The sequence below is a fragment of the Brachyistius frenatus genome, unplaced genomic scaffold (assembly GCF_029030835.1).
Source record: "Brachyistius frenatus isolate BFR_SWC_R1_liver_20210118 unplaced genomic scaffold, ASM2903083v1 Contig_35, whole genome shotgun sequence".
NCBI classification, from domain to species: Eukaryota; Metazoa; Chordata; class Actinopteri; family Embiotocidae; genus Brachyistius; species Brachyistius frenatus.
In genome coordinates, this window is record NW_027210634.1 from 446,782 (window position 1) to 463,566 (window position 16,785).

A 16,785-nucleotide genomic window follows, 5' to 3' on the forward strand; every position below is an offset into this window, starting at 1 on the left:
AAAATAAAACCGGAAACACAAACAGCTACAAGAAAGCCAAAAACAAAACAAAAAAGGGACAGAAAACCCAAACAATGGTTCACTAAACTAACTTGTCTTTGACCATCCAGCTGAAATGCAAAATATCTTCATACACGACTGGAGGTGTATTTTCATGTTTTTTTTTTTCTCACAAGTCACAGTGGACCTGTTGCTGCACCTGCACTTGACAGCCATTCTACCGGTTGTTGTTACTGTCCAGATTCTCCACGAGCTATGGCATCTATTGTACCTTTAGTGCTCAAACAATTATCAAAATGACATTAAATTTTTTTTTAATTCAAATCAATTAATTGATCAAAAATCACTGAATGGTTTCAGCTTCAAGGCCACGCAGCCAAATTGGAGAATTGAGTTTATAATACTGTAAGTAAAAATGTTACGAGAAAAAGTGTGTTTTATATATATATATATATATATATAATGCAGGAAATGTAAAGACACAGAGGGAAAAGATGAGGCCGTTGGGAAGATCATCATTTTCCTTATATGTAGGCCGTTATAAAAGTTATGAAGAAAAACTCGACATAGCTAAAATTACAATATATTAGCTTAACATCCAACGAAACATTTACTTCTATGACCTCTGCCATTGTTGTGACGTCACAACTCGTGAACCTTAGGCTTAAGAGAAAAAATGTCAAGTCCCGACATTGTAAATACCACGAGGCAGGGTTACAGAAATGTAGAGTTATGTGAAGACTTTGTCATTATATTCGAACTTTGTTAATTATTCAGGATTTAAAATTGAAGTCATGGAATTGTATAAAAAGGGCTACGTATTTAAATTATGTTCAACTTCTAAGGTCTCCAGCAGTCAAAAGGAAAAATAGGGTGACTTCTTTGATTTGCACTCGCAGGCTCAAGTTGACTGGACAGCCACTGTCTGTGAAGTGAAGATGTCATATTCGGCAAATGGTGACTGAATGACGTTTTTGTGCTTGCCCTTTCCAGCCTTCCAGCTCTATTCTGTTCTGTGACTGTAGCCCACAGGAATGATGTCAGCACCCCATGAATCATCTGAATCAGGCGAACAAAAAGCAAACACCCTGCTGTGTGCTTCAACAAATAATTATGTCATGTGTATGCACTTAAATTTACAGTTAAAAGACAAAATGTCAAAATAAACTGGATTCAGCGCAATAATAACCAAAGAGCTTTATTTTGAGTGCAAGTGTTCTGCACATTATTGTGCAAATCTTGTTGAGCTTTTAAAGGGAACTCCTTAAAACTTTGACTCCAACTCCCTTAATGAGTCTGCTTAAGATGTGCAAAGAAGCCTCCAAATTTGCCTGTGTTTAAACTTGACTCCCCCCCCCAAAAAAAAACAAAATCACACTCCTTGTGTTAAGTGCTGTGGTGTAACTGATTTTGTAAGCCAAAGCAAAGGCTGCCTGATGAGAGCTAATTACATCGTGATCTTAATTGATGTGTCAGTTAGGACTGAGCAGTGGGGCTGCAGAGACTCCTCTGCTTCTGTATTTCCCTTTGAAAACAAACAGAAATAGACATGCAGTGAATACTTACTTTACAACCTACAACAATGGAAATATTTTGCATGGAATAAAGTACTACGAACTCCTCTTTTAGATAATGTTGAAACCTTTTAAAGATTGTGCCTTACGAAAAACACCTTATTTTATTCGTAGGTGCAAAGTGGAGAGGGTCATTTCTGTAATGTATGCATGCGGCGTGGTTTTCTTTGTACATGAACGGAAACGTGTCTTGTTGTTCGTGTCCGTGTGTGTGAGTTAAACTCCCGGTGCCAATGTAAACTTATTTCACTGTAGCTTGCTGTGCCTCATTGGTGTGTTGCATAGTTATTGAGGCCAGAGAATGGCCACTGGAGTTTCTGTCTAATGCAGTTTTAAACCTTTGATCGAAGACTCTGAAACTCTCGATACATGACTTTGAACACTGTGGGTCTTTATGTGGTTTTTTTGAGTATATGTCAATGTTGGAGGGAGGAGGAAGAGTACAGGAAAGGAATGAGAGGCGGCTTGTGCATATACGTGAGTTTTATGAAACAGCAAGGATATTTCTCACATCTCCAAAAGTGTGTGTGTGTGTATATATATATATATATATACATGTATGCACCTGGCTGTGCATACGCACTGGCCAACTAGGGCAAAATCGAAAATGACCTTTGTACAACGAACAGTACATAAAGTGCTGCAGGTAAGAAAGTGACCACGGAAGATCCGAGAGGTTACCCTGCTCTCCGCTAGTCCTAACACACCCACATTCATCAACAGCCTTCCCACAGGGTTCTCAGTGTTTCACAGCATTCACCAGAGTGCATTATGGAACAGAGGACCATGTGGTGCCTGTGCTAAACAGGGCAGCCTTTGCACCTGTTTCTAAAGCCCCCAGAGGACTTTACTGTACCAGTGGTTATATACTGTATGATTTAGCCCATTAACTACGAATTTAGTATAATTTACATAAGTGCCATTTTCCGAACGACAGTAACATTTTTTAGATAGACTTTCCCACCTGAAAGGCAGCGTTTGATCTCCCTTTTCCACCTACAAAACTTTTTTTTTTTTTTCCCAGTCACATTGTCACCACATGGTGATGAAGTTCCGACTTCTGTCCTTGCTGGTGTCCTCAGGGCATGCTCAGGTGATCAGGCAGCTGAGTTGGTTGCTGGAAAGCATTGTAACCACAGCTATAAGTCAAACCTCGAAGACACATCAAGTTCACATGGACAGTGTAAAATAGATCAATTGAAATCTTCCATTCTATAAATCAGGCTGCATATTCTAAACTGTCAAATGTAGAGCATTCTTGAGCGATGGAATAAAAGGTGAATTTTCAAACACCCTCCATTTAATTTTGATGTAAGTTTGAAAAGTTCAAAGGCAACACACATTTTTGTTGTGGTTTATGTACCCACATTGCTGATAATGCTAAGAATGAAATAATGAAATCCATCTCCTGGCAGTGATTAAACCCCCAGAAAGTCATTCCTGGTTATTATTTCACCATAAAAAATAATTTAAAAAAAATCCCCTAATGCCTTCAGGTGGCTTTAATGTAACTCTACACCTTTGCCATTATTCAGTATGTGCAGATCTGTAAATATGCAAATATCCACGCCTTTTACCTTCAACTTAATCTCACAGCTCAACGATATGGAAAGCCCCACACGTTTGATGGAATTTGTTCTTAATTATGTGACACATGAAGCCATATTTTTAAGGCTATCCGACTGTTACTGCAGTTTCAAAATAGAAATGATCAGTCATGGTGTTGACTGTATTTCTCTCATGATATGTCTTGCAACATATAGAAAACAAAACACGAACGTCTTAACAAGGTTAAAAACTTGATTTTCACTGGAGGGGGTCTTTAAAACACAATACCAACAGTTTCACTTGAGACCTTTGACTATGATGAATGTTTTCTGGAAAATGTTTAGGACATCGTTTAATGACTTGACAAATGGCCAAGTTACAATCAATGTGCATCTGTCTTCCAAATTTCGTCCAGTAAGTGCTTCAGTTCCACTGAAAAGATCGTTTAAATCAGAAGCAGGATCCACCGACAATGCAACACCAGAGTGTAAATGTATTTAAACGGACATCACAGAATAAATTCCAGCCCTTAGGAGAGTGAAAAATGGGTTTGTTATTGTGAAAATCTTAAGAATCACAGTCTCTAAAGAATCACAATTCAGTTTTACTGTACATGTCTAAAAGGCGGTGTTGATAATGTGGTGGGGAAAAAAAATGAAACCGCTGACTTTCTGGGAGGTAATAAAAAGCCTTTGGGGCACTTCAAAAAAGGTCTGAATTAATGTAAAGTGTGCAGAAAATAAAAAAACACCTAGAAAAATGACTTTTTTTTGGTGTAATTACACTATTCATAAGCGTAACTTTAACTCTATGTTCTTCTCTCCCACGTGCCTGTGTGTGTGTGTGTGTGTTGCAGCTCCTGTCCGACAGCCAGATCAACATGGTGAAGGTAGTGAACTCGGTTAGTGATGCTCTCAATGCCATGCAGAAGGAGAACGTGGGTCTGAAGGCGCGTGTCAAGGCCGACTTACAAAGGGCACCAGTCAGAGGAGCCCGCCTCAAAGGCTGCTCCAATGGTAAGAGAAATGTGGCACCATCTACCCACATGTACCTGTCTGACAGTGTTGAGTTCCTTCTTTGTTTCTCTTTCTTTGTTTTCCCATCTGTCTCTTTAAATGTAACATCTTTAGCTACCGACTGTTCACGTTTGATCTTTTTCGCCAAGCTGTCGTGCTCAATGTCATGATCCTCCTTCTGTTTATCCCAACTCTATTATTCTGTAAAATTATATTCCAGTGTGGTCCGTCTGTCATCCATCTTACCCACATATGCATTCACTCCAGCCTCTCCTGGCAATATCAGTATGTTTCTCTGGGCTACATCCCATCCACATTATCCAGTGGCCTTGGCAGAGATGCGAATTTTTTTTTTTTTTTTTTTTTTACTGCACATGAGAAATAACTTGCACGTCCGCTGGGCTGTGTAGCTGAGAAGCAGAGAAGGGCCTCGGGCATCATCCCATTGGAAGGCTTTTAAGTAGGCGTAGTATACCCGATGGCATTCCCCTGTTGGGTTCGTCTTGCATAGGTAGCCAAGGAGCACAGAGTGAAGGCTGCTCGTGTGTAGCATACGGCATACAATGACACACTACGAGAGCAAGAGCTTTTGTGTGAGAGGCATGACTTGAGAATGGGGGAGATGTCTTGCGAATGTACAAACATAAAGGCGCAGGCATGTATTAGATATATGAGTAGAGGTAGATGGAAAGGTGTATTTCCAGATTTTCGGTTTTACTTCTGCTCTACAGTACTGAGGTTTAGGCCTGTGACATCTTCAGACTAATTGACACAGCTGATTGATTATCTGCTATCAGCCGTTGTTCCTTAAGATTTCTACTGGCTCCTGATGATGGTGTCAAAGTTGAAGGTAAATGTGTCTTTTTATGGAAAAATTCTGTTCTAAACGTCATTGGGTCTCCTGTTTTCATCCACTGATCCGTCCATCCATCCATCCACCAATTCTCTATATACCGCTTTATCCTAAACAGAGTCACGGGGTGGCTGGTGCCTATCACACCTGACTTTAGATGAAGGCGGGGAACACCCTTGAAAGGACACCTGACCATCACAGGACCAACACAGAAAGGCAGACAACAGTTCATGCTCACATTCACACCGATGGCCAATTTTGAATGACCAATTAACCTGCAATTAATTCATGCATTGCTCTGGATTGAGAGAGGAAGCTGGAGCCTCCTGTTTTAAAATGTTTTGAATTAAGATGTATCTAATGTAACAATTCTATATAATACCATTACTATAACTATACTAATTAATTCAAATATACTATTTTATTTAAAAACTACTTAAACTTTTATACAAAGACGTAACGTTGCATTGCTGTCTGATTAAAAACCATATGTCTCTCCAATTTTTATTGAACAAAAACAATCAAATAAACTGACAAAAAGGTACCTGAATGAGCTGAAAACATCTCATTACATAAATTACACCATTTAAAAACATAATGTACATGATATTTAATTATCTAAAAAAAAACAACTTTGCATACAGTTGACATGAAGGAAATGCATGATTTCGAGGAGGACAGCTTGGATAGACTGGTTGCACCTCTGTCCATGGTGCTGAACATTTGCACTAACTGGGCCATTCATGTGTTTCACACAGTTTAAGTCTCACGAAACCTCTGAGGGTGTTCTTGCCTTAACCAGATTTTCCGAAGCAATCAGTAAATAGTTACTTGAAACGCAGCATAATTTCAAGTGGCGATACATTATAAAACAGTTAACAGAAATTATCCCTTAGATCTTAGCAGAATTGTTACCTCACAGTAGGTATCATAGTTCTGTTGTGAAATAATTTCTTCAAGCGTTATTTTAATTTATTATCTCCTGCCTTTATATTAATGGAAACAGCAACAGAGACAGAAACAATATTGTTCACCATTGCTAAGGAAATTATTTGTCAATTTATGAGCTGCATAGTTGAAACCCTATAAATTTGAGGAAACCATACTACTTTGAAAAACTCTAATCCGAGGGCTAAACATTTTCATAATACTAGATTGTAGATTTGTTTGTTTTAATGTTTATTTTGTTCATACAAGGGATCATTTTGTATGAGCATATGTTCTGGTATGATACCTGTTCAGCACGTCAGCCTTCAGTTTATTGTGATGATTACATCAGCCCTGTTGTGGCTGCTGCAGTATGGCTCAGAGACTGCTCCTGTTCTCATTATGTTATTCCGAGCCTCCTGGAAAAAGGTGTCGCGTTCAATCGAATGTCTGTCAAGGATTATGGCTTACTAATATTACTTTCCTACATGAGCAATTCCACTGTGTGTTTTGCTCTTGAAGTTTAGATGAAAAAAGATTGTTTGTATTTTGGGAGATATGGGCTTTTTGAAATATGCAGGCCGTTTCACAAGTTACCATACGAATAAAACGCGCTGGACTGAGGGATACGCCTCATGCTGGTGGCTTGAATTTAGCATTCTTTGTGACACTGATGTGACAGAGTAAATTTATTCTTGTTTACCTTATCTATAATTCTATATGAGCATTCTGGAGAATTCTTTATGTGTATATTTCTGTATGTTATCAGCATGGGAAGACAACACATAGAAAGGAGCATTTGCTCTCAATAGTAAAGCTCTCCATGCTGCAGATGTTGACAAGGATTGTACACCTTCCTCTGGACTAGTACTTTTTTAATACTCTTAAAACAGCAGAAATTGTACCTGCCTTACGCCTGAAACAACTTAACTCAAATGTCATTATAATGTTTCCGGCTACATACAGGCAAGCGATTGTGGGCGGCAATAGCCTAATCTTAAACCAAAAATACCTATAATTTGTAATGTATGACAGTCTCCTCTTTGTGGCTCAATTTGTATCTTTGACCTTTTACATAGAGCCAGGACACAGATAATTAAAATGAATCTTTAAATTTGAATAATGTTCAAACCTAAAAAACATTTTCTCTGTTAGTTTTGATTCATAACCACTTGAAACTCTGGCATGGTTTCATGTAAAAAGCCACACAATACCCCACAGTCACTGATTGTAACCACTGACATCTTACAGCTATTTAAATGTTAGGAGTTAAACTGTGCTGTATTCAGTGAGTTTGATCGAGGGTTCAGCACCATGGACAGAGCTTCACATAGTCTCTGTCCAGCTGCATTGGGTTTTTGGGAAAACATCTTTTACACATGAGGCTCCCTTATTGTAACAACGTTTTTATGCCACTTTCTGCAGGCATATTGCTATTTGATAGTGTCATTGCAGAAAGCTGTTCAACATTAAACAATACCCTTCATTTATATCGAGTGTCTTTATGTAGTTGCATAAAAATGTAATTAAGTGTTGTGTGAAGTTGTGATTGAGAACTATTCTGTTCCAAGTCCTGATATTGTGGTTAATGATTAGGCAGCCATACAACATAATTTTTCTTCACATTTAATAGTTATATATCGTTAGTTATCACTGGTGGTATACAGCTGCTGATTTCAGAGTGCCTGTGTGTAATTAGTTGTTATGCCCTGTTAACTATTCCCCTATTAATTTTGAAGTCCAAGGGGTGACAGGGCTTTGGCTCTTTGTGCTCCAACCTTTTGGAATATTTTGCCTGAGGAACTTAGATGAAAAAAAATCACTGCCCTCTCTGCTTAAATCATCTGTCAAGACTTACTTTGACTGACTGGCTTTTTATTCATTATTATATCTGTTGCTTATTTTAACTGTTTATTTGATGTGTCTACTTGTATCCATTATTTATCTGTTCTTTGAACTGTGGTATTTGTAATTTCATTAATGACAACTCGTGTAGATTTTCTGTTTTTGGCCTTTTTAAGAAGAATTTTTTTCACTGAAAATCAGAACCTAAAGCGCTATTGTGCGTATAACGTGGCAGAGTAAAGAACAGGCCAAAGGATAGACAACCCATATAGTCCTCTACTACAGTAACACCACAACGCATGTTAGTAAAAATGCACACGTGCGGCTGTCTGTTACATCCAGAACGGAGTTCTGCAAAGATCCAACAAATCTGTGTCCACGCTGCAACAGCAACACTTAACACAAACCGATCTGTTACCCACAACTGTCTGTGAATCAATACTGGACTCAAGTCCTTAATGTTAGATGTGACCTGACCCATACTTTAATACAGGCTCAGAGTAGCATGCTGGGAAGTGAAGAGAAAAGCCTGGGGCAAATTATATGTTGGTGCACTCCAGTGATAATAAAGAAAAAACAAAGGAAAAATAAAACCGCATGCGGGTGATGCCCTATTTTGGGTTATTTTTTTCCTTATTCTGTTGGATAAATTAGAGTTAATATTTTGCATGTATACTTTAAGTTTATGTTTATTGTGGACCTCAGCGTCTCCGGCAGCGTTTGATCTATTGCTCCTTTTGAAGGGTTAGAGAGGAGCACTTGGGAATGGTCATTACTGAAGCTCACCTTGACTCTGTCTGCTGATTTGGTATTCCTTCTACTGATAATCTATTCAATGTGGTCTTTTAGAAGTTGCACCCAGCTGCACCCGCTTTGCACCAGCACCCGTATGACGTAAACTACTTAACCAGTAGGTTTAGAATTAGTGGCATGTTATGTGTATGTATATATATTGTATAGGCTCGACATTAAGTCCTTGAATACAATTGACGCAGGTTACCACTCCTTTTACTCCTCAGAGCTACGGTCAGGGCAAACTACAACAAAGCAGCCGGCAGCAAGTCAGTGTTTTTATGATCTACAGCCTAAATAATATTGAACATATATATTTTCTCTAATTTTCCATACTTTGTTTTAATTATGAAGTATAACCTTCATTTTTTGTTTTTTTTTATTATTACGGCATTCTTGTGTCAGTGAGCTTGATTTTGTGTATTTGCTCAGAAATTACAGCTCCTACAATTAGTATTTTAGCATTAAGCTAAACAAGCAAAAGAATGACAAATATTGTGAAAAGTTTTACATCTATTGACACGTCAATAACACGTGTCTATTTTTAATTCAATGTTAAATCTGACATCGGGTCAGTGTACCAGGTACTCACTATTTAATACAGTAACAGGTCGCACTAAGGCAAAAATAATTTAAAAAAATATATGCACACAAACTATAGCAATCTTTTTGCATGTGTGTATAAATGTTTATAGGAGCTATTTACACACTGTCAATGGGTCTAACCATGAATATCTTTGACTGCCTGTCTCTCCCACTGTGCCTGTGAATATTTGAAGAATTCGTCTCTTTACTGTTTGCTTTGGATTCCCAAAAGAACGAATTTGATTTTCAAAGTTATATGAATCCAAACCTGTCACCGCTGGAGCCCCTCTCCACTCAGACTGCAGCAGGGTTTCTAAGTTGGATGAAACCACTATAAAAGCCCCACTTTTTTTAGTTTGTGGACTGCTTGACTTTGCTCTTCTGTTTGCGGAGTGGATCTAACGCATAATAAGCCAAAGTTCATTTCCTTGAGCAGAATTGCAATGATTTCTTTATTGATATTATTTTTGCTATCAGATAAATGATAAATGATTTTTAGTACACTGTTAAGTTTTATTTCATCAACCTAAAAACAACAAAAAAAGTAATTGTGACATTGTAACCTTTAAAGTTTCAGCACATGAAAACGTGTTGATTTTTAACAGATTTTTTTAGGACTTCAAGCTTTATGTAACAATCAATGACCATGGGCTTCTTTAAGACACTGACTGAAAATTTCAAAAATGAACATAATTTATGCCTACAAAGTAGGGGAATGCTAAAGATTAAGAGTAAGACAACTTTTAGATAAAACTGAACGCCCCTTATGACTGCAGAAGACCTGCAGGAAGGTTTAGCTGACACTGCAGTAGTGGTCCACCATTTCCCTTTTCAGTGTTGATGCACCAACATGGTCAACATGGAAGAGTCATCAGAAGAAAATCAAACCTTTGACTTCATCGCAGATGTTTCAAGTATGCAAAGCGACATCTGGATGAGCCATACGTTGCTGTGGATACATGAATTTCAAATAATGTTCTTTGAACGCAATCACCAAAGATTTTTTTTTAGAGACTAACGGGAGCTGCATTTGATGGAAAAAAAAAAAAAAAACTGTTCAGCTGTAAAGGATGGGGTGGAAATGTAAATGTTCTGCTTTGGAATTGTGTCGTAGTCTGTGCCACAGGAAAGTATAAATGGATGCATAAAATGCAGTGATTGAAAAAAAAACTGAAATTAAAAGTAGGCTCGCTACTATAACACGACGAGGATCCAAAGTTTAACTTAAAGTCCAAGATTATTTACTTCAAGGAACACAAGTTAAAGCTTTTGGAATGGCCTTTACAGTCCCCAGACTTGAACATGATCTAATATCAAGTATGTGTAAGTGATCTGCAAGGAAGAGAATGAATATGTACAAGTTCATATGGCACCAAAAACCACATGGTTAGATTTGGGGTAAAGATCATGGTTTGCGACCTGGTATCACATCAAAACGTGAAATAGACACGCTGGCCCACTACCGCAAAATGTGAAATAGCCATGCTTTGGCTTGTCTAGGAGTGAAAGTTACACGTTCTCCTGTAGTGGACAAAAATGAAACCTACTGCATGCATAGAACCATGTGATTTACAGGAAAATGCAACTTATAGATAAAACACATGGGGGTTTGAGTTAGGGAAAAATAACAACATGGTTGCGTTTAGGAGAAAAAAACAACTCTACAAAAATGTTGTCACCTCCGGGATTCAAACCTATACGGCAGTCTATGACTAATCCCACCAAGCCACTAATCCTGTCTCCTGATACTACCAAAAAATGTCCCTTGTTGCTGCTGTTGCAGGACCACGGTCATATCATCACATGACATTTATGTGTGTAAGTTTCACGCTTTTGAAACGTGTAAGTTTCACGCCTGGACACGCCAAAACAGGGCTATTTCACGTTTTGCTGGACCGGCGTGCCTGTTTCACACTTTGCCGTGATACTGGATTGGTATATGACACGTTGCGGATGTGAACGGGCTGCATCTACAGGTCTGAATGTAAACTCTGCCCCTCTCTGCAAGCTTTGGCAAGCTTGGTAGAAAGTACAATGGTTTACCAGTCAGTAGCAAGTTCTCCCTCGCACAAGTGATTGAAGAATTAATGACTCCCATCCACGGCATTGCTTCTATTGAATGCCATTGTGTGAAATTGCTTGCAGACATCGTTATGAAGCCGGACCAAGCAAAAGTGGACGTGAAGCATTAGTATGATCAATGAAGGGGCTCGTTGGAAGAACATTTTTCCTGCTGTAAGGGATCATTAAACTGAAAAACTATGAAAGCCCTTGTTATAAAAGACCAAATTCTCAAATAACTATGATAGTCTCTTTTTTTTTTATGTCCCATGGAACCTAGACAGCTTCACTTTCTTGTAATGAAAAGAAGAAGTGGGAAGTGTTACCGTTTATGTGTGACGATGGAAGTTGGAGCTTATTAGTCGAAGCTTACGTGGAGGAACGGAAAAGCTTCAGGGAGAGCAAACATTTGGTATCGTGCAGGGACTGTAAAAGAAAGAAATAATCTTGTATGGCCTTTTTAAGAACTCTCCTGGCTGTTTTAAATTCCGGGGTTTGACCCGGTGAAAGCTGGCATGCATAATCTACGACGCTGTCCTCATCACAGAGTTCCTCTCCAGCTTCCTGGGGAATAGATTTTTGTATCCCTCGTGTAAGTCGAGCTTCTAAGTTGCAGACAAGGGTGCTACTGTTCTGCTCTGCTGTAGCTTACAAGCTCTGTCTGTCACCTCCTCTCTTCACTGACTCCTCTTGAATTCTGTTATACACTCTTCCCTCTTTCTGTCTCTTTGTTTTCTATCTCTCAAATGTATACACAGCATCTCCTCACAAAGATACACTTCTTCTCCAACTTCCTTCTGTCTTTTTTTCATCTTTGATTCCCTCATACAACTTGTATAAACTAATTTTTCAGTGCCGTATATCTGCTTCTTCTCTCTCTGCTCCAACCCTCGTGCCTTTCTATCTTCACTTTGACCTACTTGCGTCACGTCTTTTTTTTCTCTTTGCCACACTTCCTCTGCTGTCCCACTCTCATCTATCGCCCGCCCATCCATCTCATCATCTGTCTTTCCTCTCAACACAACCATTCCCTTCTTTGTCATTGCCTTTTTGTTCTGCTTAACAAGAGTTTTCTTTTCTTTTTCCAAACAGAAAAATTTGGTTAATTCTGACAGTAAAAAAAACTTTTGTAACACAAGGCTGCAACTGTTCCTTCATGTTTTCCTTGTATCTATATGCCTCGCGAGTGTTTGGCTGCAAACAGAGGACAAAGTGTGACGAGCGCACAAGAGCACTCTCTCCCCCTTTGCAGTCCATATTGTTCCTAATTTATCTAACGTCTCACTACTTTCACCTATCCCCAGGCTCGCGTCCCCGCGACTGCGGTGATCTGTACGCCAGTGGTCAGAGGGAAGATGGCATCTACTCCGTGTTCCCCGTTCACCACCCTGCAGGCTTCCAGGTCTACTGTGACATGACCACAGATGGAGGAGGCTGGACGGTGAGTCAGAGGAAAAACACACACACGCATTACAGTTGACACACACACTCAAGCACACGTAAAGCTCTTAAGCTGGGCATCTCCCTAAAGTGGGAGCATTCACTCAGCCTCTACATCCGTATGAGAGGTTATAATCAAGATGAAAACAGGAAAATGTAAGAGAATTGAAGGCCTTTGTTTTTTTTCCCACCGTGTCTAGTTGTACGAATCTGCTTTTATGTTCTAAATAGCCCCAAAATATAAATGATTCACTGAGCATGAGCCTTTGTCCCTGTAACATTACTTCCATTCAAGTCAGTTATCTAATGCATTAGGTTATACACTGTTTTTATTCTCATTACATTTGTACTGCCTTGTTTGTCAATCTAAAACCGTCTCATCGGAGATCTTAGGAGATCTTACACTCAAGTGGACTTGTTTGAAAACTGTATTATTTTTTGCTTTTCATTCAAAATACAGAATAAATATTGGTCATATTTCGAGCAATAAAGTCAACAGGTAGAGTGAGGAGCAAGACAAAGAAAGCCACTAAAACAGTACAACAAAATATACAATGAATCCTGGTGACACTTTTTGTATCGACGAAGTAAACTGTGCAATTATAGCCAGGGAGGAGATTTAAAAACTGACTATAATTGAATTTATCTGCTGATGCTGAGATGTCTCTCCAGATTGCATGCAGGAAATATAGGAAAGACAAAATGCATAGCCAGCGTATTGAAATACAGCTGCCGCTTTTATGTGCAAACCAATTTGTCACTACGCTTCAAACTCACAAAAAGAAACGGTTTCCGTTAGTCGAAAAAATTGTCCTGACCTCTTTATGTTTTGCGTTTGTAAATGTTGCATTGCTCTCTTTGTGCGACAATATTTTTAAGGGATTATGTATTCTAAGAAGGAAACACGGGGAAAGATATTTAGAGTTTCTCCAAGCTCGTTTCTGTTCTTCCTTGATCAAACATCTGTCAGTCGTCTGGCCTCGCTAAAGTAAACATCACTGTTTAAGTGAGACTGTATACTGGAAGCGCTGTGTCTTTTGGGAATGAGAGACAGCGAGGTGAACAAACATTGACACAGAGCTGTTTGAAGTTATATTTGGAACGGAAGTTTAGCTGTATTTCACCGTGCACACACACACACACACACACACACACACACACACACACACACACACACACACACACACACACACACACACACACACACACACACACACACACACACACAGACGCAGCATCTCGCTGGTTAGAGCCCTTCATTCCCCTTTATTCTGCAATATAGTGTAAAAGTCTTCTGGGAAAGCAGAGCAGATACAAATAGAGAACTAACACCTTGTAAAGAGTTTGAAATTTCAGCTACACAAATCCATTACAACTTTTGTTTTTTTTGTAGGTTGTGATGCATTTTAATTATGCATAATCTAGGGGCCAATGTCGGAAACTATTCAGGGACGAATTGGAAAAATTCTGAACAACAAACTGTTTGGAAAATCATTTCTGTTACTTTTAGGTCACGTGAAATGGTGCAAGCTGCATGAAAAGTTTTCCACATGCTTTAAGGACTTCTTCAATAATTACACATAACGTCAAGCCTCATAATAGAAATAAGAAGTAGAGTAAAAACAAGTATCACTTTAAGTATGTATTCTATAAAGAGATTATCCCTGCCTTAGTTTACTTTGCACATCTACTTCAAACACTTGCAACACAGATCCAATTTCAGCTTAAGTCACTGTTTAATCAGTATAACAGTGAATTGTGTGTGTGTGTGTGTGTGTGTGTGTGTGTGTGTGTGTGTGTGTGTGTGTGTGTGTGTGTGTGTGTGTGTGTGTGTGTGTGTGTGTGTGTGTGTGCGCACTTTTAAATTGGTGACTAACCGTGTGAGATAGGCAAGGTCGTGCCCTTATCATCAAATAAACCAAGAGTGCCAGAGTGACAGAGTGCTTAGCACAGCATGATGGAATAGAGCTACATACCAGCCTGTCAGTGGGTAAACGTGTGTGTGTGTGTGTGTGTGTGTGTGTGTGTGTGTGTGTGTGTGTGTGTGTGTGTGTGTGTGTGTGTGTGTGTGTGTGTGTGTGTGTGTGTGTGTGTGTGTGTGTGTGTGTGTGTGTGTGTGTCTGTCTGTCTGTCTGTCTATGCATGAATTAGCGTTTGGGGTAAAAAAAAAAAAAAAAAAAAAAAAAGGGGGACACCAACGCAGAGGGATAACTGGTGAGTCTGCTTTTCATGTTGGAGTTTTCCAAAAATTGCAAGTGTTAAGCATGTGGTGTTTACATATTGTCCTATAAAAGGATTTACATACGCTGCGGAGATTGAAGTGATGATACAGCCCTTGCTGATCCTGCATGGTGTGTTGAGCTGATTGTGATAACGCTTGAGACTCATTAAGAGATCACCGTGGTGCGATCCAACAGCGGCAGGTAGGACAGGAAGCTCGGTGCGTTGAGTAGCTTACTGTCTGTCTGACGGCTGATCTTAAATAAGGAATGAGCCTTATGCTGCCACCTCATTAGCATACTTTGACATACCGAAGCACTGTTGCGGAGACTGCAGCAGACAGACTGCGAGATGAGCAGGTTACTTGGATGAAGGAAGGGAGGGAGCGACGGGACTCAGAAGAGACCAAGAAGAAAGAGGGCTTGATGAAAACATCAGAATCTGATAAGGAGAGCGAGAGTGAAAGCGAGACACATAATAGTTGAACAGCAATAAAATGTTTCCCCACACACACTAGGAAATGCCTTAATTCAGATGAGGCCTGCAAAAAACATTCAGTTCTGTTGTATTTGCAGTAAAACGATGGGCCTCAGGGAGACTTGGAGATAATAGAGCTGTTTTAAGTAATCTAGATTTAGATGTAGCATCAATCAACCAATGATGACCTTAAGGAGAATATTTTTTTCATGTTTTCATGTATCTAAGTTCACCGAAGATCACCAACGTGTGGGCGTGTTAATGTATGGGTAGATGTGGAGGGTTACGCCTCGCTGTCATAATGCCCCATAAGGTTGGCTGCATTTCTTAAGAAAATGGCACAAAAAAATGGCAAAAAGGCAGCATGATCAAAGAATTTATTTTCCATAATGTCGTGCATGACTCACAGTCAAACAGTCCAAACCAAACCAAACCCAACACAGCCACCCACAGATGCCACTGTTTCCAACTTCATGAATGAGAGATGAGCTTTTAAAATCCGAGTAGCTCGGTTAAGATACTATGCACCGCATAATAAAAACCCACGGAGTCGTTTTTCCACGCAACCATCCCAACTATAAATCAATCAATGCCAGATTCCCTTACAGTGTTGCCTCATCATTAGTTTTCGCTGAATGGTTTAAGTGTTAACGTGGAGCTGTTTCCCCCTGGGGTTTCGGAAAAAAGAAGATGACGATCTACCACACCTATCGAGTTCGTTCAGAGATCGAGGCAGAAAAGGGCAGGGACATAATGTAAATTTATTAGTGGGGTGGAAGGATAAGAAAGACAAATCTGAAGTAATAAGTATTGCATTTTTCTTGACAGTAAGGATAGGATGGTAATGTAGAATATGAGGTTCTTGCAGTGAGTGCACAGAACATTCTCTATGGCATAATGACTCAGATTACATAGTATATGAGGTTGTATTTTTCTTAAGTCAAGAAGCCTACAGAACGATCTTACGCTGGAGTAATGCTACCAATAACACAATGTGAGGTGTTTGTGACAGACCCATGAGCCAGACCACATCTATTTAAGAGTGTTTGTTTCAGGGAGAAACCCATTATGCCAACATTAAGACGATGCATACTAAAAAAAAATGCTGTAAAATATGGTGATTAGTTTTAAACTCGCAACTGTTTTGTCAGCTGTTAGAGTCATGAAATTAAAATGTGTGTCAAGCTGTGCATCTTGGGTAGGGCCGGGGTGGGTGGAGTAAATGGTAGCCTAATTGCAGCAGCTACTTAAAATAGACTGAGACACCATCCTGTCAGCAAACAAAACAATCCCACATATATACCTGTATGCTGTGTAGATACAGTATGTGTATGCATACAAATATGTATTTGCAAGTTATTAGTGTCTGTTTGAGAGGAAAGAGAAAGAGAAAGAGAAAGAGAAAGAGAAAGAGAAAGAGAAAGAGAAAGAGAAAGAGAAAGAGAAA

General features: G+C 39.3%; 1 protein-coding gene across 2 annotated transcripts in view; it reads left to right on the forward strand.

Annotated features, from left to right (window-relative positions):
* fibcd1b (fibrinogen C domain containing 1b) overlaps positions 1-16,785 on the forward strand; it is a 102,386-nt gene that overhangs the window by 37,565 nt on the left and 48,036 nt on the right. For both annotated transcript variants that reach the window (XM_069700862.1, XM_069700863.1), the window contains 2 exons: positions 3,979-4,138; positions 12,506-12,642. In XM_069700862.1, the coding sequence (XP_069556963.1) occupies positions 3,979-4,138; positions 12,506-12,642 (297 nt within the window). The remainder of the gene's footprint in view (positions 1-3,978; positions 4,139-12,505; positions 12,643-16,785) is intronic.